The 23834-nt window shown below is 31.9% G+C and overlaps 1 protein-coding gene and 1 long non-coding RNA gene across 3 annotated transcripts; one reads left to right on the top strand and one right to left on the bottom strand.

Annotated features, from left to right (window-relative positions):
* The first annotated feature begins 1141 nt into the window (after positions 1 to 1141).
* LOC105109143 (probable LRR receptor-like serine/threonine-protein kinase RFK1) lies at positions 1142 to 23484 on the top strand. Of its 2 annotated transcripts, XM_011003750.1 has the most exons (24): positions 1143 to 1603; positions 2300 to 2474; positions 2829 to 2900; positions 3009 to 3077; positions 3165 to 3236; positions 3503 to 3574; positions 3700 to 3771; positions 3863 to 3934; positions 4043 to 4114; positions 4223 to 4294; positions 4396 to 4467; positions 5413 to 5481; positions 5979 to 6044; positions 6186 to 6248; positions 6346 to 6393; positions 6612 to 6655; positions 20073 to 20461; positions 20541 to 20739; positions 21014 to 21157; positions 21692 to 21810; positions 21919 to 22129; positions 22240 to 22477; positions 22570 to 22723; positions 22805 to 23484. In XM_011003750.1, the coding sequence occupies exons 1-24, from the start codon at positions 1507 to 1509 to the stop codon at positions 23168 to 23170; spliced, it is 3027 nt and encodes a 1008-aa protein (XP_011002052.1). In that variant the 5' UTR covers positions 1143 to 1506; the 3' UTR covers positions 23171 to 23484. The 2 variants fall into 2 exon arrangements, with proteins under 2 accessions (XP_011002053.1, XP_011002052.1); XM_011003751.1 differs by lacking the exon at positions 4223 to 4294 and having other exon boundaries at positions 1142 to 1603.
* Positions 23360 to 23593, bottom strand: LOC105109145 (uncharacterized). Its single transcript, XR_839172.1, has 2 exons — positions 23538 to 23593; positions 23360 to 23489 (listed from the first exon to the last, which is right to left on the bottom strand). It is a non-coding gene; the product is annotated as an uncharacterized LOC105109145 (long non-coding RNA).
* Positions 23594 to 23834: the final 241 nt, after the last annotated feature.

The raw sequence follows: 23834 nt of genomic DNA, 5'->3' as shown, positions 1-23834 counted from the left end.
TTTTTTTTTCATCATTTTCAATTGGTTACTAGACCAAACCAAATTTCACTATATAAATAAATACTAGAAAAATATATATATTTTTTTAATATTAGATTTGAAGTTCATATATATATATATATATATATATTATGTTTACATGAAAAATATTATATTTTTTCAATGTGAGATAAAAAAACACTTTTTGTTTAAATACTTCAATTTAATAAGATAAGATAATATTTTTTTAAAGTGGAATAAAAAACCTTTTGAAATAATTTTATTATCTTATATCTATATAGATTGTTATTTAATTTTTTCATATGAAATATTAAAATCTCAAATATTTTTTGAATTTTTTTGAGTTGAACCAAGTCAATCTTTATGAGCCGAAACCTGATCTCTTGATCAGGTCAATCCTTAGACCGGATTTGATAATTATGGTTTAGTATGGTTAGGTCTATGATGATTGTTAGCCTTGAATGTCTATATCACATATGTTTGTCATGACCAAATACCTGAGTTTAACATTATTGTGAGGTCATATTAGACCTAAATCGTTTAAATTAGCATAACTAACTATTAGATCTAAGAGTTTTGGATGTAACTCGGTTGTTAGGGCATGTTAGACTCATGTCGTGTGGATTAATATAATTGTAAGATGTAACGTATTTAAATCTAATAAAAAAATCAAGTGATAGTTTAAAAATTAATTTATATTTAATAATAATATTAAAATATTTTTATACTTTTAATTTTTTTTATATTTAAAAAATTAATATTAAACTGCGCATCCCGAGCTAATATTAAAAAAAAAATCCTGGGATAATACACTATTCGTTTTCCGATGAACATAGCTTCGTCACCGAGCAAAAATCTCCACCCCGGCGTGTTTTACTACACCCCCTGGGAGGCGTAACCTCTGTCAAAGGCGACGTCTTCCAACCAATAACATCTTGCCACGTCATATGTTATTGTTAATGATATCAAATATTTGTGGATTAAGTTTGTTGTTATTGTTGACTTTATTGTTATTTTGGGTTCATGGTGGAACAGGAATGTGAAAACTAAGCAGTAAGCAGTCAGTGAAAATACTTGGAAGAATGTAAATATAAATTGGAAAATAAAAAAGGAAGGAAGCTTTGAATATTAAATTAAAAAAATTCAAAACGAAGTTCACGACAACTTGAAAGTATTTCAAACCGCTGCTTTTAATAATCAAGAGTCCAGTACACAGTGTCAATATCATACCATGGTTACATTGAATTAAATTATCTGCTGCTGCACCACCCGCACACAACTGGAACAGGCAAAACATTCCACCCAGATTCACCTGTCTTTGGTCCTTCTTGATTTGTCCGCTGCATGTGTTTCTTTTCCCTCGATTTTTTTTTGATCCATGGAGCCAGAATTTTGTTACCTCATCTTGAAAACCAGACACTATTATTAGCTGCTTGGTACTGGAAACCCAACTGTATATCTTAGTTGTTTAGAATTAGAAAATCCAAAGTATCTCTACTCTTGATAATGTTTGCTGGGAAGTTCTTTGTTTTCTGGATTGTTAGTCTTACTAGTTGCTTAGGGTTGCTGGCGTTTTTTGAGGCAAAGCTGGTTCAAGAAGAAGGCAAGCCACAAGTTCCCTCATTAAGTTTGTAGCAGTGCTCTTTCTTTTTAATTGAAATGGGACCTTTTGGATTGTGTGTTCTTTTGTTGATCTCTGGGATTTATTGATGGAGCCACTTGCTAGGTATTTTGGAGAAGATGCGGGGAAAAATGGTATCGAAAAAAAATAATTAAAAAAAAGAGTACAACTTCGAATCTTGGGTATTGGGCTCTTTGTGATATATAGGCTGCTTTCTGATGGTTACTGAGAAAATTTGGGAAAGTGAAGGAAATTGGAAATTTGATATTTGGGTTTTTTCCTGTAAACCTAGACTCGCTTCTTCAATCACTTGAATCGCCTAGATGCTTGGCTAAGCCTAGCTTATTGTCCTCTTTTCATTTTTAGTAAAGTTTTCTGTTTTTTTTTTGAACTAAAATTTTTCTCAGCAATTAAATGTGCATACATACATGAGAACGCTAGAAACAATCTTCATGCAAAAATGTAGCCTGAAAACTGAACCTAATGTCTCTTGAAGTGAACAAATAAAAATGGGATGAATTTGGGAGTGCATTGGATCTCAATGCACTTTTGCATTGCAGAACTTCGTAAATATAGGAATTAATGTATGCATAGCTTTTACTTTCAGTCAGCTTGTATTTTAATGCTTACAACATTAACTGCTCATATCATGCTTATTGGTCTATGGTTGATAAGTAGTTGATGCGCTTGAAGAAATTGCACGAACATTGGGCTCTAAATACTGGAAGTTCAGTGCTGATACTTGCGAGATTGAATCGGTTGGAGTAACTCAAGTCCCACCAAAGAACGCAGAGCAAAGCATAGATTGTGAATGCAAGAATGGGAACAGTACTGATTGTCACGTCACTCGGATGTATTATTCTCTCTCTCACTTCAGAAGAAATATTACTTGAATGTTCCTCTTTTGATAGTAGGTTTGGTTTTATTCAATACATATTCTGTTCTGTTGTTGCTATGGTTAGAAGACGTATGCATTATTGATTACATGTTCTTTGCCAAGGCCAGACTTACTTTATGGAAAGGTTGCAAATGAGAAGTATGCTTTATTACGCAGCATTGTTTATTTGATGTATTTAACATGGTACTGCTGTTGATATTATGACTGTTACACACATCACATATACAACTGTTAGAATGACATTATAAGTAATGTACTTTCTTGATTGCCATTATCCTGATTTTAGTATCAATTATTCATATACTTCAGGGAGCTCAAAAATTATAATCTTCCTGGAGTGCTTCCGCCCCAACTTGTTAAGCTTCCCCATCTCCAAGTAGTGTAAGGGCCCCTTAAAGTTCTTCCCTATCCTCTTTGATTTTAGTATTCCCACACAGTTCTATATACTTGACAATGCTACATTTCAAGTAACCTTCATTTCAAGTGCAGTGATTTTGCGTACAATTACCTGAGTGGTACAATACCACGTGAATGGGCTTCAATGCAGTTAACCTCAATGTAAGCTATGGTCAACTCACACAATCTCTCTCCTTCGTAATCAATTATAGTCTCCTCCATAAACATTACTAACATATAATCATGCAGCTCTCTTCTCGTAAATCGTTTGTCAGGGGAGATTCCAAAGGAACTGGGAAATATTACCACTCTCACCTACCTGTAAGTTGCAAACTTGTGTTGATATTTTTAGTTATTCATTATCTGGACATTATTATAAAGACTAGAGTTACATGCATTTCCATGAAATTTGCAATAGCTTTGATGTTTTTATCTGTTGTTGGATTATTTGATACACCATCCAGGCTTAGTAATCTTTATTTCATAGAGATTAATAGAAAGATGTAATAATGTATTTCTGTTACATTGGCTTAGAAATCTCAAGAGCTTCAGTTTGATTTTGGGTATAATCTTTATTTTTAATTCAGGTCCCTTGAAGCGAACCAAATTTCTGGCATAATCCCCCCTGACCTTGGAAAATTGATCAACTTGCAGACACTGTACACTTCATTTCTTCCCTTGTTATGTTACTTCTTTCATCCTTTTTATTTAGATCCTAAAATGTTGCTCTAGGACGAAAGAGCATGCATCGTGATGGCTTGTTTCTCTAATATTGTACTTTCAGGATGCTGTCCTCCAATCGTTTTACGGGAAACTTGCCAGTGTCATTTTCTGGACTAATAAATCTAACAGATTTGTAAGCTTTTGTAATTCTTTTCCTTTAGTTTAAACTTAAACATTCACGTGGTATTTGTGCTAGTTAAACAGCTTATGATTGTATAATGCAGTAGGATAAACGATAACAACTTCAGTGGAACCATTCCTATCTTCATACAGAATTGGAAAAAGCTTGAAAGATTGTAAGATACATAATTTATTATAACTTTCAATTTTTAGTTTTGAAAAAGATAACCATAAATACATGCTCATTTTCTAATTGCTGTTCTTTTGAATTTGAATGATTGAAGAGAAATGCAAGCAACTGGACTGGAGGGACCTATTCCATCAAGCATTTCTCTTTTGAATAATTTAGTTGAGTTGTAAGTATAAGGTCTACTTGCTTTCATCCATTTGTCTTATGTGACTTAATATGTTTTGTCTATTGAATCGATTAACAGTTATATTCATGGTGGGATGCCAATATGCAGGAGAATAAGTGATATAAATGGACCAACCCAGAGTTTCCCCATGCTCAAGAATATGACAGGCATGATCAGATTGTATGTTGACTGATCATATCATCATAGAAATTGAAGGGGTGAACTCTACCTTTATTCATTGAAGTATGTCAATTTAACATTGTTTTTTGTTTGTATACTAGAACTCTGAGGAGCTGTAACATTTCGGGGGAGATCCCTGCATACCTTTGGACAATGAAGAGTTTGGAATTATTGTAAGTAACCAATGGGAAGTTTGTTGCATGAAGTTTCTTAAACTTGCAGTTTTTGCATCATCTTCTTCTATATTGTCAACTACGTATGCACAAAAGGTTCCTCTGATTGTCCATAATTGTTTGAGTTTTTGAATCTATCAATATGCTTCACAAAGAAAACCTGCCAACTAGATAACCCTTTTAGTTCGAAAATTAAAGCAGCATTGACTATTTCAATTATTGTTTCGTGTACTCCAAAAGAGTGTGTAAATCTTTTACAAGTGTTATCAATTTTGGAACTTAATAGCAAGAAAACAGGGAGATTGGTTGGAATTATGATGGGAAAATTGTTCTAAATGTTTCGGTGGAAGGAAAATAGACAGTATGGAGTGGTGCTTGCAAACTTAATTGTAAGATAAATGAGCGAGTGGTGCCATAAGCTTTTAATATGATCACAAAAATGGTGCATACAAGCACTCATGTATGTCATACATATCTGTTTCATGTAAAGTTTATTTGTATTTTAAGCATTAAAACAATGGGTGCTTATAGTTAGTTTGACTTTCAGAACTTAGAACTATGAGAAGACTGAAGGTCTAAATTATTGTCCTTGTCAATTGAAAAAAATGTTAGCATGAACCTGGTATCTGTGTGTGTGTTTTCTTCATTGAATTCAATAGGCCAATAGCATATTGATGTTTTCTTGTTGTTTGTTTCTCTTTGCATATGGTTATGAATTGGTTTAAGACATTGCACATGATATCATCGCAACATTTTCTTCTTTTTATTGTTTGTTTAATATTATATATGGCTGAAAGAGTTGATGTTTGTTGTTAGGAGCAGGAAAACTGCTAACATAATGCAAACAAATATATAAATAAAATGTTTGGTTTGTTCATGGATTACTTCTGGCTGCTCTTTTTCATAATGAAAGTTTTTGACCTATTAATGTTATGATCATTATAGGGATGTCAGTTTCAATAAGTTGGTTGGAAAAATTCCTGCCAGAATAAGTGCAGATCGCCTGCGATTCATGTAAGTCAGGTTCAAATTTCAGGTTTCATTGAAATTTTAAAGAATGAATTTCATTAATGAAAGAATGAGTCGAACTTGTCCCTTGATAGGAGAAGGACAAAGCTGATGTACATACACTCAGAAATGCCCGCACAATCAAACATATCTAACAAAGTTTCATGATCATATTTGCTCTCTGATAACAGAGGCTGGATCCTTTATTTAAGAAAGGAGCCCCTTACCTAATTATGTTCCCATGAATAACGACTTTGCCAAGGGAGATTGGGAGTCAATCCTTTCTCTTCAGTGGTTTTCACATGAAATAGATACACTTACGTGTGAAATATCCACCATTGTAGTTGCAAGCTCAAAAATGTTAGCACGAAACAAAAAATAATAGTAACATGTCATGATAGTCCAGAGAATGCAACAGTTAGACTTTTATATTGAATCTTTTCGAATTACTTCCATGTTCTAGTAGAGTTATAGCATACTAATATTGGCTGTTACTTCATCAGCTTTTTAACTAGAAACTTGCTAAGTGGAGATATATCAGATTCAATCTTGAAGGATGGAAGCAACGTGTATGTATCTTATCTGATGCTTGTTACAGATTGTTCTTTATCATTTATCACTTGTTCAGTGTTTGATCAAGGTGCTTAGCATTTTAATGCTCTAAGCTCTTACAATCTAGATTGACTTTCATTTGCAATGCTTGTGTGCAGTGATCTGTCATATAATAACTTTGCATTGCAAAGCCCTGGGCAGCCTGTTTGTCGAGAAAACATGTGAGAATACTCTTCTAAAAGTTGTACTAAATACTTCCAGTTTGATATAATCTAGAATTTGATTTTTCTTCTTTTCATGTTCTCTTGATCTTGCTAGGAATCTAAACCTGAACTTGTTCCGTAGCTCTTCAATGGGAAACAGCTCGTAAGATGTTCTCTCCAGTTTTGTTTAGTTTTTTTTTTTTTTCTGTTTGCTAGCAAAATGAAAAATGAAGGAGAAATTCCAGAAGCTAGCATATATTTTACAGAATCCACTGTGCATATGTTATGCTAAGTTATTTTCATGCTTGCTCTTCCATATAGATTTTTCAGAAGAACTGTGCATATGTTGTGCTAAATTATTTTTGTTCCTATCTTTAATAGAAGGCGAGTTCTTCCATGCATGAAGACTTTCCGCTGCCCTAAATGTAAGTACATGTTATTATGAAGTTTGCAAACCATTGATGTTTATTGCTCTAAATTTCCTTCCGAATTCTATAAACTACATACAAGAAAATTTTGATTACCATATGGTGCTTCCTTACTGAAAATCTTTATATAAATAATAGAGATTGTGAACCAAAATTGCCCTTTCGCTTCAGAGGAAACATTTTGATTTAGAAACCCACAAGGTGGCTTGAATGGTTTAGGTTTTGTTAACTAGTAGACAACCAGGGTTCAAACACATTTTTACTAGTAGACAACCAAAATTGCCCTTTCGCTTCGGAGAAAACATTTTGATTTAGACAACTTTGACTTACCTGGTGTTAGGTTAAGGGGCCTGTTTCAGCCCCCAGGGTTTTGCAGTCTGGGTTAGGTCTGAATGGTCCAGCAGAGCTAAGATCCCTTGCCAAAAAAAGAAGAAAAAAAACAAGAAGAAGTAGAAGCATTCTGATTTAAGACGATTTTCTGAAGCTATTTATATATGTTTCTTTGGCCTGTCTCTTGGTAACCTGAGGTTTGTTTTCATTATTTCACTAGTGGATCGGTAAGTATTTAGATAAGAATAGATTCTGTAAGTGCAAGCAGTAGGCACCACAGTGGCTGCCATTTATAGACCAAAGAAGCTACAAACTTCTCCTGACTTTTGACTAGAACTCATAATTAGATTCAAAATAAATATTTTACTATATTAAGAAATCCATGTCATTATAAAAAAGTTCCAATTTTCTGATGTGCATGGTCTTAACTCAAAATCTTCAAAAGAGTTGCAAGTAGAAATCTATTAGAGGTATATATACAGTAGAATAAATGTTTGGGTGTTCAAACTTTTGTGAGGATGAAAAAAGGGTTTGGGTTTTGTTCTATTTACCAATATGCTCATAATTAAAAATTGATTGTTGAAAAATTAAAGTAATTTATTATTAAATTTTTTGTTTTGATTACTCCATATTTATAATAAAACATTTGACTTATAAAGGGAAAGTGGGAGATCCTTTAGTTAAGGAGGTGGTTGGGAAATTTCTTTTTTCTTCACTCATTTCTTTTTTTCTTTTATTAATTGGAATCTCAAAGATTTTTTTTTTTTTTGCAAAAAAAACTTCCTAATTAACATATGTTGACTCCTACCATTAAGAGTAAAGAATAATGTAATTTTAGTTGGACAATAAATATGACCGGTCTATGGTTCTAATAAAAGATTTGCTATTTATTACTTTTTTTTACCATAGCTATTATTTACTTGATCTGACCTTAATTAAATCGATGTACTTGCTTGTTTTATATATTATCTTATAGATGGTACAAAATTTAACACAAAATAACTTAGAGATGACTTTTAATTTTTTCTTAATTAGTTATTTTTAGAATGGTTTTAAAATCTCTATTGAAACAAAATAAAAATTAATTTGTCCCTCTACCATACAAGTATTATTTATGATTCTTCAAATATTAATTAGTTATAATAATCGATATGTAATTATAATTTTTCATCTAAATTAAAAAATTAGTAAAAAGTAATTGAAGGTCAAATTGTGAATACCCTTTCCCCCCCCAAAAAAAAAAGAAAAAGAAAAAGAAGGAAAACATGATTTTTTCTTCTCTCTCACCTTCAAGCTCTAACTTTAATTTTTTTCCAATGAAACCTTCATGAATCATCAATACCAATTCTCCATTTAGATAAAGAATGAAAACCACCAAAACAAATCACTACTTCCTATATAAATAGTTGCAATCATCAAAGGGACCTTCACCATCACCTCAATCGACCCAAATCTTCATCATCCATCTGAAATAACTGCCAACACGAACAGGATCTCCACCATCACCAATATGAACGTCCACCACCATTATAGCTTAATTGGTTTTTCAAATCATGAATTTCTGAAGTTAAAAAGTTTCTTAACTTTTTTTATTTTATTTTAGAGAGAGACGAGAAACTACGGGTAGTCATTGTAGTTTGGGAGTTAAGATAAATTGAGTTAAAGGGTTTTAAGAACAATCAGAGGTTTTTTAACTGCACATATTCGTATCAAAGAGCTGAAATCAAGAAAAGTTGTTTATAGTGAAGAAAAATCTAATTTGAAATTGGGATACAAAAAACTTTCTAAGTTTTGATCGTGTTTTCACTCGCTCTAAACTTTGAGAAATTACATTTTATATCCTGGGGTTTACATGTTAAATAACAATTTACATTCTTAACTAGGTGTGCTAAAAAAAGTAAAAACAAATATTTGAATACATACATGTTTGCCATTATATTCATTTTAATAACTAAAGAGCCCATGAAGCCTCAAAATTAGCACAATTCGATAATTTATAATTACAATAACGCCATCCATAATTCCCCAAAATGAAATTCTTTTCAAGCATTTCATCAAACAATTTTTGGGCTATAAATTATTCTGGAACTCCCTGTTCTTAATAAATTCCACCATGAACATGAACAACGAGGATAATTTTATCTTTTAATTATTTTTGAAAATTTTGTTTGACCCAAAATATAAAGTGTAATTCTTCAAAGTACAATGAGAAAGTGGAAACATGATCAAATCTTAAGAGGTTTTTTGTAATTATCCATTTTAAATTTTATTTTCATTTCAATAGTTTTCATTTCATGAATTTTTATATTTTATTCTACAAAAACCACCCTCATAACTCTTTCTGTTGTTCAAAAACTGCATCTTTGGCACTTGTATTAATCCATTTGTTTATGACAGAACCTTAGATTGCACTAACACAAGGGTGAACGTTTTTTTTTTTGTTTTTTTTGTTCGGGGGTGTTTAATTTTTCATTTAAGTTCAGGGAGGTTTATACAATTTTACTCTTTTCATTATTCCAGCAAAACAAACAACTTTTTTTTCTAAGTTCAGGGAGGTTTATACAATTTTACTTTTTTCATTATTCCAGCAAAACAACTTTTTTTTTTTTTTTTTTAAGATTCTATATAATATGAGTTTTCAGCATTAAATATAAATTCATTAAGTTATCAAGAAAATTAATGCCAAAACACTGAGTACTTAACTACTTTTATTAAAAGATGTCTACTACATGATGTGGCACTTTGTGAATGGTGTTTTATAAACCATTAATTTTTGATTGAAATATTCACTACTCTACCAAGATTATGTTGTAGAGTCTACACTAACGGAGATAGCAATGAAATTGATTTTTAATACAATTTGAGATTATTTGCTTGTTCCAAAGCATTAACAATTATTATTAAAATTGCATAATTATATTACTTCCAAAACATTAGCCCATATATGATTAGAGTTTAATAATATTTCTAACATGAAAATATTATCAGTAATCAAACATTAAATTTATTATAAAATTTATTTAAAATCCTTTATTCAAATCAAATATATCAAATAATATTAAAAATTGAATTATGTTACAAGTATTTGCGAATATTCAAATTTATTTATACATTATTCCTTTACTAATAAGAATATATAAATAATAGAATAGGGTTTTGAATGTTAAAATGTTTTATTAAGACAAATAAAGAGTTGGATACAGTTATATTTCTATCATGCTTATCATTAAAATCACTTAATTGGTTGTTGAAATATTAAAACTATTTTTTCAACATATTTTAGAAGACATTTATTTATGATAGAAAAAGTTGAAATGTCTAATTAGAGGTTGATTTACAATAGAAACATCAATAAATTAATTCCAAGATGAGTCATGATACTTTTTATTAGAGGATTTGTTCCAGAAAACTTCTAACACAAGTATTGTTTTATGATAGGAAAAGTGTGATATTTTCGAATACATTTTATACAAACTACATATATAACCTACAAATAAATAAATTGTATTTTCTATTTAAAAAAAAACCATATTCTATAGAAGATAAAAATCAAGTTAGCATTAAAGATTGTGAATAAACTTACCATTCCACAAGTAAGATTAGTAGGTGCTACCTTTCTTAAAAAAACATATTTATCCTCAAATTAATTGAAATATAAATTATGAATTGATCAAATTATGTATCTACTCACATATAAACACATATTTGAGGTATTTGAAAATTCTTCAAAAAATAAGAGAATTTTCGATGCTTAATCTTTACAAAATTTGTAAATTATTGATTAGATTTGTTAAAAATTAAAATGTGAATAACATAGCAAAACAATTTAACATAAACCCTTTTATAAATCAAAAATATCAAATTAAACAGTAGATTCTTTTGTAAGAATATTAAGGTGTTGAGATACATTTAATGAATGTTCATGTGGTGTTTTTTTGAGTTGAATTGTTGCTTTAAAGTTTTAGGTAATAAAGAAATTATAAGAATCACAAATAATTCTTGTAATCCATACTATTTATGGTAAAAAATTAAGATTGATTTTTTTATTAATTAATATGTAAAACAATTTATGCTAATATTAAATCTCCTTTTATTGCTCCATTTGTAATTTTTTGCCAAGCATTCCTTTTGTTTTATGTGTTGTACATGTATGTTTGGCATGGATAAATTGATTTACATGTACGAGAACCACTTTGTAAAAATTCAATATAATTAGTTTTTGAAACGTTTTGGACACCGTTATCTTTTTCAAATTATCTTGTAATATTGTTGAAAAACTAAGAAAAAACTAAAATGTTAAAAATAAAAATAAAAATTATTGATGAAGTTAAAGAATGAAATTTATTAGTACTCAGTATTGTTAAATAATTTGAAATTGTTAAATATTTCAATTATTTGAAGAAAGAGAGAACAACACGAGTTATGTGCAGAGCGAGTTATGTGCAGAGCATGTGACATCATTACTAGTAGCAGGTCTCGAGTTTGAGTCAGGGCGTGCATTTCTTGTAAGAGCTAGGGGCAGCCGGGGTTTTACTCGCTCACCTGAGCATATAAAGTACACTTTCCGGGAGGTGAGGTTTCCTCAAATCCAAAAAAAATCATTACTAGTAGCTCTAAATATCCATATATTTTATCCAAAACACAGCCTCCCTAGGTACTTAAGTATTCATTAACTGACCTGTGCTGCATCTCATTAGAAACTGTTAGTGTTGTGCATAGATGCACAAAAACTTGCCTAAGTACAATGCAAAGGTAAACAATGACAAATTCAATTGCTTTTTGTGACCAAAATCCTTTGTTTGATAGGATTTTTCTCTCCATCAAAGATGTTCTATGGTTAATATCCTTCTGCCATGCTAATTTCCATGAAACGAATACACTTTGGATAAATCTCTCATTCCAAGGAAAGTCAGGTTTTCCATAAAACCTTGCACTCTTAGTAGGATTACCACTGTTATGTCATCTTATGCTCACATTAACTTGCAAACTACATACCAATCTTGTGTACTTTTGAACTTTTAAGGAAAAAGAAAGAAAGTGAAAGAAATTAGTTGTCGGTATTGGGCGTTGCTGTGTTATGCGGGTCTGGCTCCTTGGGTTTGGCATCATATCAAAATAATACAAAAACATAAAAAATATTAATTTTAAGTAAATAAAAAAATGAATACTTTTTAAAAGCTTTTTTGAAACGCTAAAACAAATATGGTTTAATAAGAAAATTCAACCTAATCTGAAATGAGAAAAAAATATTATCACCTAATTTTTGCACAATATAAAAAAATTCATGTAAATTTATTTTCTCGTTACAATATGAAAAAAATTCAATAAGAGGAAAAAAAATTTAAAGAGGAAAAAAATAAAATTAAAAATATCTTAAAAGAAAAAAATTAAAGGGAAATAAACTAGTTGTCGGTGTATTGAACGTTGCTCTGATATGCACTATTCATGGTGGTACTAGAGAAAAATACTTTATTTGAAAATAGTGATGGCATAAATATATTCTGTGCTTTTAACCGGATTCAAGCATTTTTACATTTAAAGAAAAAATTGTTATTGACCTGCTATACAGTGCGGGCTAATATGCAAGCTATCATATTATTATGTAATGATTATTTTTTAAATGTTTTATTTTAAACTATGTTATTGATCCATTGCCAAGCGAGACCCAGGTGCTATAGTGTTTTTCATAGTGCATACACTTTATTTTTATCGTGTGGTCTATATTGCAATGAGTCTATATCAATTGTACTATTTTAAAAAATATATATATATATATTTAAAATATAGAGATAATATTTTTGATTTTTTAAAATTTATTTTTTATATCATCACATCAAAATAATACAAAAAAATATTAATTTGAAGTAAAAAAAAATTCAAGTTATTTTAAAAGCATTTTTAAAACACAAAAACAAATTTGTTTTAATAAGAAAATTTAACCCAACATGTAATAAAAAATTATCATCACCTAACTATTGCACAATATAAAAAAAAGTCGCATCAATTTATTTCCTCTTTACAATATGAAAAGAAAATTCAATTAGAGAAGAAAAAAATTAAAAAGGAAAAAATTAAAATTAAAAATATCTAAAAAGGAGAAAAATAAAAGAGAAAGAAATTAGTTATTGATATATTGGGCGTTGCTCTGCTATGCTGGTCTGGCTCCTTTTGTTAGTCATCATATCAAAATAATACAAAAAAATAAAAAAAATATTAATATGAAGTAAAGAAAAAAATAAATTTTTTTTAATTTTTTTTGAAAGCATTTTTAAAATGTAAAAATTAAAATGCTTCAATAGAAAATTCAACTCGACCTAAAATGACAAAATTATCATCACCCAACTTTTGCATAATATAAAAATAAGTCATGTAAATTTATTTTCTCATGAAAAAAAATTCAATGAGAGAATAAAAGAATTTAAGAGGGAAAAAATGAAATTGGAAATATCTTAAAAGAAAAAAAATTAAAGGAACAGAAATTAGTTGCTGGTGTATTGGGTGTTGCTCTACTATGTGTTATTTATGGTGCTACTATAAAAAATACTTTCTTTGAAGATGATGATGATGCAAGTACATTTCGTGTTTTTAATGTAACTGAAGTATTTTTACATTTGAAAAAGAAATTGTTATTGACCCGCTGCGGAGTTCAGACCAATATGCTAGCTATCATATTATTGTTAAATTAATTAAGATGAAACATGAAAAGGAAGCTAGAATTCTGAATGATATGTTTATTATGAATGCTTAGTTTTAACTTAAAAACAAATAAAGTATATATAGGTTAAACTAAAACTACAATTCTACCTTTAATAAATAAGACTATATAAATATTATTTAACATCTTCATTCAAACTCACGATGCGGCAGCTATAAGCATCGAGAGTTTACCAACCAGAAAACAAAAATGAGAGATGGAATGTACCTTGGTAAAGAAATCTGCAATCTGCAATCGGCAAGGAAGAAGGAACAAAAGGTAAAGCAATGGTGCCATACTTGAGATTATGACGAATAAGATGACAATCGATCTCATTGTGCTTAGTTTCCTCATGAAAAACTGAGTTGTGAAAAATCTAAATAGAACTTTGGTTGTCACAATACATAAGAGCAGGATGGAAAAAGGAAACTCCCATATCAGCAAGTAACCAACATAACCAAACAATCTTTTTGGTAATAGATGTCATGACACGATATTCTGTTTCGGTGGATGATTGAGAAATAATAGATTGTTTCTTGCTCTTCCAATAAATAAGAGAATCACCTAAAAAGATACAAAACCTGGTAACAGACTTGCGATCTATGAGATTACTACCATGATCAGCATCAGAGTATGCACGCAACTCCAAGGAAGAGGTCGGTGAAAGTAAAAGGCTCTGAAAAACTGTACCCCGAAGATATTATAAAATACGAAGAACAACTACCCAATGAACAGTAGTAGGAGAAATAACAAACTAACTAATAACATGAACAACATATGCAATAGCTGGACGAGTAATGATGAGATATACCAAACTCCGAACAATAGTGTGGTATAAAATAGGATCTATCAAAGGTAAATCATCAAAAGAAGAGTACCTTGTGTTGACCTCAATAGGAGTATCTACAACAGTATAAAATATGATCTATCAAATGTAAAGCATCAAAAGAAAAGTACCTTATGTTGACCGCAATAGGAGTATCTACAGTCTTGTTATCAGTAAGTCTAATCCGCTCAAGAATATCTGCAACATATTTCGACTAAGGAAGAAGGTAACTTCTAGGTAAGTATGCTACCTCAATACCCAGGAAATATCGAAGATAACTTAAATCTTTCATTTCAAATCGACTAGCCAACTCTGTCTTCAAGACTGAAATACCATTAATGTCATCACCGGTAATAATCATGTCATCAACATATAAAGATAAAATGATACGACCTGCATTAATGCACTTAATAAAAAGAGCAGAATCATGACTGCTAGAAACAAAGCCAAGAGACGAGATCACTAGAGAATTTCTCAAACCAAGCACAAGGTGCTTGTTTGAGACCATATAATGCTTTTTTAAGCTTACAAACATATTCAGAGTCATGTGAAATACCAAAAGGGAGTGCCATATAAACTTCTTCTTGAAGATCTCTATTCAAGAAGGTATTTTTAACATCAAGCTGAGAAATATGCTACTGATGAATCGAAGCTACAATAATAAGAGTACAAATAATAGTTGTTATCAGTAAGTCTAATCCGCTCAAGAATATCTGCAACATATTTCGACTAAGGAAGAAGGTAACTTCTAGGTAAGTATGCTACCTCAATACCCAGGAAATATCGAAGATAACTTAAATCTTTCATTTCAAATCGACTAGTCAACTCTGTCTTCAAGACTGAAATACCATTAATGTCATCACCGGTAATAATCATGTCATCAACATATAAAGATAAAATGATACGACCTGCATTAATGCACTTAATAAAAAGAGCAGAATCATGACTGCTAGAAACAAAGCCAAGAGACGAGATCACTAGAGAATTTCTCAAACCAAGCACAAGGTGCTTGTTTGAGACCATATAATGCTTTTTTAAGCTTACAAACATATTCAGAGTCATGTGAAATACCAAAAGGGAGTGCCATATAAACTTCTTCTTGAAGATCTCTATTCAAGAAGGTATTTTTAACATCAAGCTGAGAAATATGCCACTGATGAATCGAAGCTACAATAATAAGAGTACAAATAATAGTTATTTTTGCAACCGGAGTAAATGTCTCCTCATAGTTTATACCATATTGTTGAGAGTATCCTTTTGCAACCAACCTAGCTTTGTATCGCTCAATAGACTCATCAAAATTAGTTTTGATCTTTTACACCCAACAACAACCAACAAAACTGTTACCGGGAGTTAGAGGAACCAGATCCTAAGTATCTGTCTTATGCAAAGCAAAAAGTTCCTCATCCATAGCTTGCTGCCAAAGTGAATTAAAAATTGCCTCTTTATAGGGAAAGGGCTCAAAGAGACAATGAATAGAAGCTAAAAATGAAGTAAATGATGAAGAATAACGAAAATAAGCAAAATCTAGTAGTTTTGTGGACTTAGAATACGGATGGATTGATGTGGAGGTGGATCCACAATCTTAGATGAAGCTTCAGGGGCTGTAGATAAGAATGGAGCTTCAGGTGTGCTAGAAAGTAAAGTATCAGTACCTGCAGAGTTATGAGTACAAATTGATTGAATATGGGGAGATATATCATTACCAGAATCCTCAGAAAAAGGATCTATACGAATAAGATCAGATTTAGTCAAGCTATGAGCACTGGATGGAATAGAAAAGAAAGGTATATATGCTTAAGGAAGACAATATAATGAGACAAATAAAGTTTCTGAGTTATTGGATCAAAACAACGATATTTCTTTTTTACTTTCACCATAACCTCGAAAGATACAAATAGTGGATTGAGAGGATAATTTACTGTGTTCTACATAAGGACGAAGAACAAAAAAAGTCCAACCAAAGACTCTAAATGAAGAATGATCAGAGACATACCCATATAACTTTTTAAAAGCAGATAGATCTGAATTATAAGAAGATGAAATTGTATTAATCAAATTTATAACAGCAAGAACAATTTCTCCCCAAAACTCACTAGGAACAAAAGCAGACAACAAGAGAGAACGAACAGTTTCGATAATGTACCTATGTTTTCTTTCAGCAACACCATTTTGCTCAAGAGTATCTATACATGAAGTTTGGCGGACGGTTCCATCTAAGGCAAGCAATTGACAAAATTTATTAGAGGTGTATTCCCTACTCAAATCACATCTAAAGCATTTGATCACAACAGAATGTTAAGTTTTGATAAGAGCTCGAAAAGCTGCATATATCTTAAAGAATTCAAAACGATGTTTCATTAAATAAACCTAACAATAACGAGTATGATCATCAATAAAAGAGACATAATATTGAGACCCTCCTTTTATGGCAATAGGAGAAAGTCTCCATATATCAGAATGAATTAAATCAAATGAATTAAATCAAATGGTGAAGAAGAAATAGAAATACTTTGATTAAAAGGTAAAGCGAAAAATTTTGCTAGTTTACATCTACTACAATCAGAAATGTCACAAGTTTTCAAGTTTTCTAAAGCTCTTGTGGATGTGAAAAATCTCAAATGAGAAGACGAAACATGACCTAGACGAGAATGCCATAAATAAAAACTAGAAGATGAAAGACTTAAACGAAAGGAAGACAAATCAACAGTAGTAGTAGCAGTGGCTGCAGTAGTAACTGACACTTTTAACTCATTCAAAATATATAGTCCATTCTCTCTACAGTCTGTCCCAATCAGCTTATGAGATTGCAGATCCTGTATACAATAAAAAGAACTAAAAACCATGACTAAATAATCATCAAAATTATATATTTGACCAGCAGACGTAAGATTCAATTTGAGTTTTGAAATAAGATATACATAAGGGAGAGACAAGTGAGGCGTGACAACAGAACCAACACTTGCTAAGGGTATAAGAGTGCCATCAACAATCATAAGAACCAACACCTGCTAAGGGTATAGGAGTGCCATTAGCAGTCATAATAGGAATGGAGGACAAAGGGGACACAGAGGTAAAAGACGAAGAATCTGGAGACATATGATGGGAAGCACTAGAATCCAAAACCCATTTAGAGTGACATACTTGAGGAACTATGAGACAAATGACCTATGGAAGAAGAAGCGGACATTGCTTGTGGCTGCAAGGAAAGAAACTTCTGAAACTACTTAGCCAAAGTATTAGGATCGGTAATAGAGCTTGGGGAAGCTATTGCTGCAATATTGTTGTGTGGTGGTTTATAATCCTGAGGTGGTTTATGAGTATTAGATTGTGATTGGCTGCCAAATTTCAAAACTTGATTTTGATGTCTTAACTTGGGACATTAAGCCTTCCAATGACCTTTCTGCTTACAGAAACTGCACTCATCGAAGCTAACCCTTGTGTTCTGATGATTAGAAAATGACTTAGAAGATACTGCTAATACCAAAGGATTTGAAGCAAAAAGAATTTTCTTTTCAAAATAAGACTGAAGATGTATTTCTTCAGCCAATAACTCACTGAAAACAGAGTCAACAAAAGGCAGTGGAGAACGATGTAGAATTGAACCTTTAAGTTCTTCGAAATCACTGCGAAGTGCTATTAAAAACTATACCAATTGTTGCTGCTCTCTACGCTCAATATAGGTACCACATGCTTGTAATTCTGTCGATTCTGTAAGAGCCAATTGATCCCAAAGATCTGTCATAGCAGAATAAAACTCTTGAATACTCATATTCTTTTGATGAAGAGCTCATATGTCATTCTCTAATTGATAATGTTTTGCAAAATTCAATTGTGTGAATAATCTTTGCAGATGATCCTAAACCTTTTTTGCTGTCTCATACTTCGCCAACTGCGTACCTATCGAATGCTCAACAGTAGTTGATTCAAGTAATGATCTTTGTATTATTTGCTTCTCATATATCTATCAAAACAACATCCCCCTCTTTAATATTTTTTGGTATCATATAAGTTCCACTAACATACCCTTACATCTTCCTACCCTGAAGAAAATTTCTCATTACATAACTTCAGTATGAATAGTTCTTCCCATCCAACCTCACACTTATAAATTGAAGCAAATCATCTCTTTTAATAGTCATAATCAACGTTCACAGAGAACCAGAATGCAAAAGAGCGGAAAACAAAATATCAAATTGCAAAAATTGAACAGAGATTGCAGAAACTAAACAAATATTTTCTTGAAAAAATACCAAAATAATTATAGAAACTGAATACAAATATCAAATTGCAGAGGCTGAAGGAAAGACAAAATACCAATTTTTTTGCAGAAGCAGAAGACAAAACACAAGTTGGATCTACGAACTTGTGTTTGAGATTAAGCCTCGTTTCATAAAATCAGTTTTGATACCATGTTAAAATAATTAAGATGAAACACGAAAAGGAGGCTAGAATTTTGAATGATATGTTTATTATGAATGCTTAATGTTAACCTAAAAACAAATAAAGTATATATAAGTTAAACTAAAAGTACTATTCTATCTTTAATAAATAAGACTATATAAATATTATTTAACAATTATTACATAATGATTATTTTTAAAAATATATATATATTTTAAATATATTGAGATAATATTTTTTTATTTTTGAAAATTGATTTTTTATATCATCACATCAAAATAATACAAAAACATAAAAAAAATATTAATTTGAATTACAAAAAAATAAATTTTTTTAAAGTATTTTTGAAATGCAAAAACAAACATGCTTTAATAAGAAAATTTAATCTAACCTCAAATGAAAAAAATTTATCATCACCTAACTTTTGTACAACATAAAAAAAATCTCATCAATTTATTTAAAAAAATTACTGTATGAAAAAAAATCTAAAGAGAAAAAAAAATTGAAAATATTTGACAGTCTAGCTAGACTCAAGATTGATGGGTGTGGCTGAAAGTCGGATCCAATAGCGTTGAGTTTGGTTGCTAAGCTAGATTGAGCACCTTTATAGCTAGACTCAATAGCATTGGATTTAGTTACCAAGCCAGACTCAATAGCGTTGGATTTAGTTACCAAGCTAGATCTAACAACTATGGGCATAGAAAACAAAAAAAAGACAATATCCTTAACAACATTTTTTGACAAAAAAACAGCAAAGACAACACCCCCTTTGAGTTGTCGTCCATGACTTTACGGTGTCGTTCACTGCAAATATTTAATATCTATAATGTGGTATGTGGTCTGTGGTCTAGAGTGCAATAAGTCTATATCCACAGCAAATGCATAATGTTTTTCCTTTAAAAGTATTATATCTCATGCAGAAAAGCTACAATGACATATAGTATTGACTATGTCCTAACCGCAACCGCAAAAAAATGGTCTCTTTTTCATTAATAAACTGGGTATAATAGTTACTGTTTCAGCCTGCACAAGTGTAATGACACATGCGGCTGTAATAAGTAAACAATTTACTTCAATCAACTACCATAGACTGAAACGTTGGACTAAATAAAATGCTCAAATGTCTTTTATCTTCTCTCATTTTATTTCTTTGTGGGCAGATTCAAACTGTTTACATGTTAACAGTGGTGGAAAGGACATAACCATCAATGAAAACAAAACAACCTTGTCATATGAAGGAGATGGACAAGTAGAAGGTGGTGCAGCTAAATATTTTGTAAATGACCAAAGCTTCTGGGGTTTCAGTAGCACTGGGGACTTTATGGATGATTTTGATTACCAAAATACTCGTTATACTGTATCTCTGCAATCATCAACCATCCCTGAATTATACCAAACAGCTCGCATATCACCAATTTCTCTTACCTATTTCCATTATTGCTTACAAAATGGGAACTACACAGTAAACCTTCATTTTGCAGAGATACAGTTCACTAATGACCATACATATAACAGCTTAGGCAGGCGTATTTTTGACATTTATGTTCAGGTAAGTAGTCACTCTAATGTGAAACTTACATTTTTTTTGAAGTTGGAAGCAGGGACTTAGCTGGATTACTTTGTCACAGGAAAGATTGGTTTGGAAAGATTTCAATATTGAAGATGAGGTTGGCAGTGCTGAAAAGCCTTTAGTGAAACAAGCATTGAATGTCAATGTAACTAATAATATGTTGGAGATCAGATTCTATTTTTCCGGAAAAGGGACAACAAGGATTCCTGATAGGGGAGTTTATGGTCCCATCATATCAGCCATCTCTGTATTTTCTGGTAAGTTGTGTGCAAATGTAAATGTAGAGGGTAACAGAGACTCAGGAAGGCGTGGATAGTATGAAACAAATATTTTATTTATAAGTTCTCCAATATTATGATAAGATAATTTGGTACCTCAAGAAAGTATTATTCAGATTCTGGCATCTAAGTCCCATTTTGGTAAAACTATTACAGAGAACCTCATGTAATTTTTGGAAGTGTCATAATTTAGTTTAAATATCCAATCTGTGTGTGTGTGTGATTGTGACTAATTTTTCTGTTTAATTGGCAGATTTGAAAGTTTGTTCTAGTGGGAAAAAGAAGGGAACTGTTTATGTGGTTGTTGGAGCTGTTGGAGTATCATGCCTGGTTGCCATTATACTGTTAATTCTTTGGTGGAAAGGCAACTTGCCAGGAAAATTGCGCAGGAAAAGAGGTAACGCCATATATATTATTTACCCATGTTTGTGTTAGTAGTCTAATAAAATTCCATGCCGCATCCATGTTTGCCAGATGTAGGAAAAATTGTATGTGGGTATAACTTACATAGCTGCCCAAACTCTGCAGCCTCAAACAGCATCCTATGGATTTGGTTTTCTTTCTAGTATGAGATTATGAACTAGATGGAAACAACTTGAGATTTGTTTGCTAAAATTAGGCATGGACATTTAGGGAAAAGAAAAGCAAAAGAAGCATCAAGTTTCATGGGCTTATCTTTTATTCAGATACAAGTGGCTGCGATATTTTACCTCAAGATGATTACACAGTTATTAATTGTATAAGTTTGATTGGCATCGTATCTAGTAAGGAGGAGGAAAGTTCAGGGTAGACATGCTTATGTTGGACAATGAAAAATGCCTCTTGTCAATGCAGTTTCATGGTCTCCTTTTCTCCAGAACTGATTTTGACTCGTAAGTATCTAAAGACTGACAATTCGTTGGCACTTTATGTCTGTCTCCTACGTGAACAGATGTCAAAGGACTTGATTTTCCAAAGGGAACATTTTCTCTGAAGCAAATTAGAGCTGCCACTAATGACTTTGATGCTTCTAATAAGATTGGAGAAGGTGGTTTTGGTCCTGTATACAAGGTACTTTGCAAACGATCTCAGCTATCCTATTTGGAGTATCCTCTGCCCCCTCCTCTCTCTCTTTTATGTCACAACCATGTGAAATTCTTAACAGAGATCAGCGTGCAGGGTCAATTACCTGATGGTACTGTTATAGCAGTGAAGCAACTTTCATCAAAATCACGGCAAGGAAATCGTGAATTCTTAAATGAGATGGGCATGATTTCATGTTTGCAGCATCCGAATCTTGTCAAGCTGCATGGATGTTGCATTGAAAGTGACCAGTTATTATTGGTTTATGAGTACATGGAAAATAATAGTCTTGCACGTGCTCTGTTTCGTGAGTGTTCATCAATATTAAATGAGAATATTCACCTAAAATATTATAATGCATAGTATAATTGAAATGATCATATGGATAACAGTGTTTTCTTATCGGATGATTTGTAGGTCATGAAAACAATCAGCTTAATCTGGATTGGCCTACAAGGCTTAAGATCTGTATTGGGATAGCTAGAGGTCTAGCTTTTCTCCATGAAGAATCAAGACTTAAGATCGTTCACAGAGACATCAAAGCTACAAATGTGCTACTTGATGGGAATCTGAATCCTAAAATATCTGATTTTGGATTGGCTAGGCTTGATGAAGAAGAGAAGAGCCACATCAGCACCCGAGTTGCTGGGACTATGTTAGTCACCACATGCTTTAATAAAAGCTGCGATTTTTGGTATTACTTTTCAATGTTAAATTACTACAAGTGTTCTTTATCTTGACATGCAGAGGATATATGGCACCAGAATATGCACTATGGGTTTACTTGACTGACAAAGCAGATGTTTACAGTTTTGGGGTTGTTGCTTTGGAAATTATTAGTGGGAAGAACAACAATAACTACATGCCAAGCAACAGCAGTTGTGTTTGTCTCTTAGATTGGGTAATCTTCTTACTGTTCTTAATACGTTGCACTAATATTGTTGCTTGCAAGTCTTAGTTCTGAAGTTTTAAGTCATCGCAGGCCTGCCATTTGCAACAAAGTGGGAGTTTTATAGAGCTTGTTGATGAGACGTTAGGATCTGCAGTTAACATAGAAGAAGCAGAAACTATGGTTAAAGTAGCTCTCTTGTGTACAAATGCGTCCCCTACACTTAGACCTACAATGTCTGAGGTAGTGAGCATGCTTGAAGGACGAATGGCTGTTCCTGACACGCTTCCAGAACTGAGTTCATATACTGAAGATTTGAGGTTCAAAGCCATGAGAGACCTCCGTCAGCACGAGCAAAGTCATAGATTCAGTGGGAGCCAAACACAAAAGTTAACCTCTAGCTCTTCATCTATATCTGAGAACAACAGTTATGAGATAAGCTTAGTACCAAAGCTCTAATCATCTACCCCAGATCATTTGGGGTTCCCGAAGAGCCCTTGACACGAGGAAACGATGCACTGGCTCTCTCACTGTTGTGGTGTTGGGTTTCTGCTATTTATTTGAAATTTAACTCAGCGTGACTACCTCATTCGGCTTAAGAATTTAGCGAGGAATTCATCGTTACATGTTAAATATTATGTTACTGTATTTTTTTCCTAGTTCTGAGAGGGAAAGGCGTCATTATTTTTTATATAAAATTGCAAATTTCAAATTTATCACACGGATCTGTATGTACACTGGAAATTTCGAATCTCATTCCTGATTGTTTTATTGCGGTCTTCCTGGCTCGTTTCCATCATTTTTAACAAATTAACCTGAAGCATACATTCTTCATCGGCCCAGTTCAATGGGAAAACTCTGTAAAGATAATGTTTTGTTCCATTTTCCAAGATAACTTCCAACAGAACTGGTGGGATGCATCAAAGATAAGCGGCTGAAGTTTTGCCGCCATTAATGATTCCACATGCTGGCAGTTCCTTTGATGAATATCAATCAGTGACATTGCCACCACCGACCTCTTTAATGACTGCTCTGTTAGGTGCATTTATTAGTAAGTAAAAAATTGAAAGGACTAGAGGAAGAAAAAACCCGACAAAAATAAGGGTTTCTAACGTTATTGTAT

The sequence above is a fragment of the Populus euphratica genome, unplaced genomic scaffold, assembly GCF_000495115.2.
Source record: "Populus euphratica unplaced genomic scaffold, PopEup_1.0 scaffold208.1, whole genome shotgun sequence".
Taxonomy (NCBI): domain Eukaryota; kingdom Viridiplantae; phylum Streptophyta; class Magnoliopsida; order Malpighiales; family Salicaceae; genus Populus; species Populus euphratica.
This window is presented reverse-complemented; position numbering and strand designations above follow the sequence as displayed.

Bases quoted from the DNA above. Each gene is read 5' to 3' on its own strand.
- LOC105109143 (XM_011003750.1), top strand. From the start codon at position 1,507: ATGTTTGCTGGGAAGTTCTTTGTTTTCTGGATTGTTAGTCTTACTAGT. The intron at 20,740-21,013 runs GTAAGTTGTGTG...TTTAATTGGCAG, and splicing joins AGCCATCTCTGTATTTTCTG to ATTTGAAAGTTTGTTCTAGT. The intron at 21,811-21,918 runs GTACTTTGCAAA...ATCAGCGTGCAG, and splicing joins GTTTTGGTCCTGTATACAAG to GGTCAATTACCTGATGGTAC.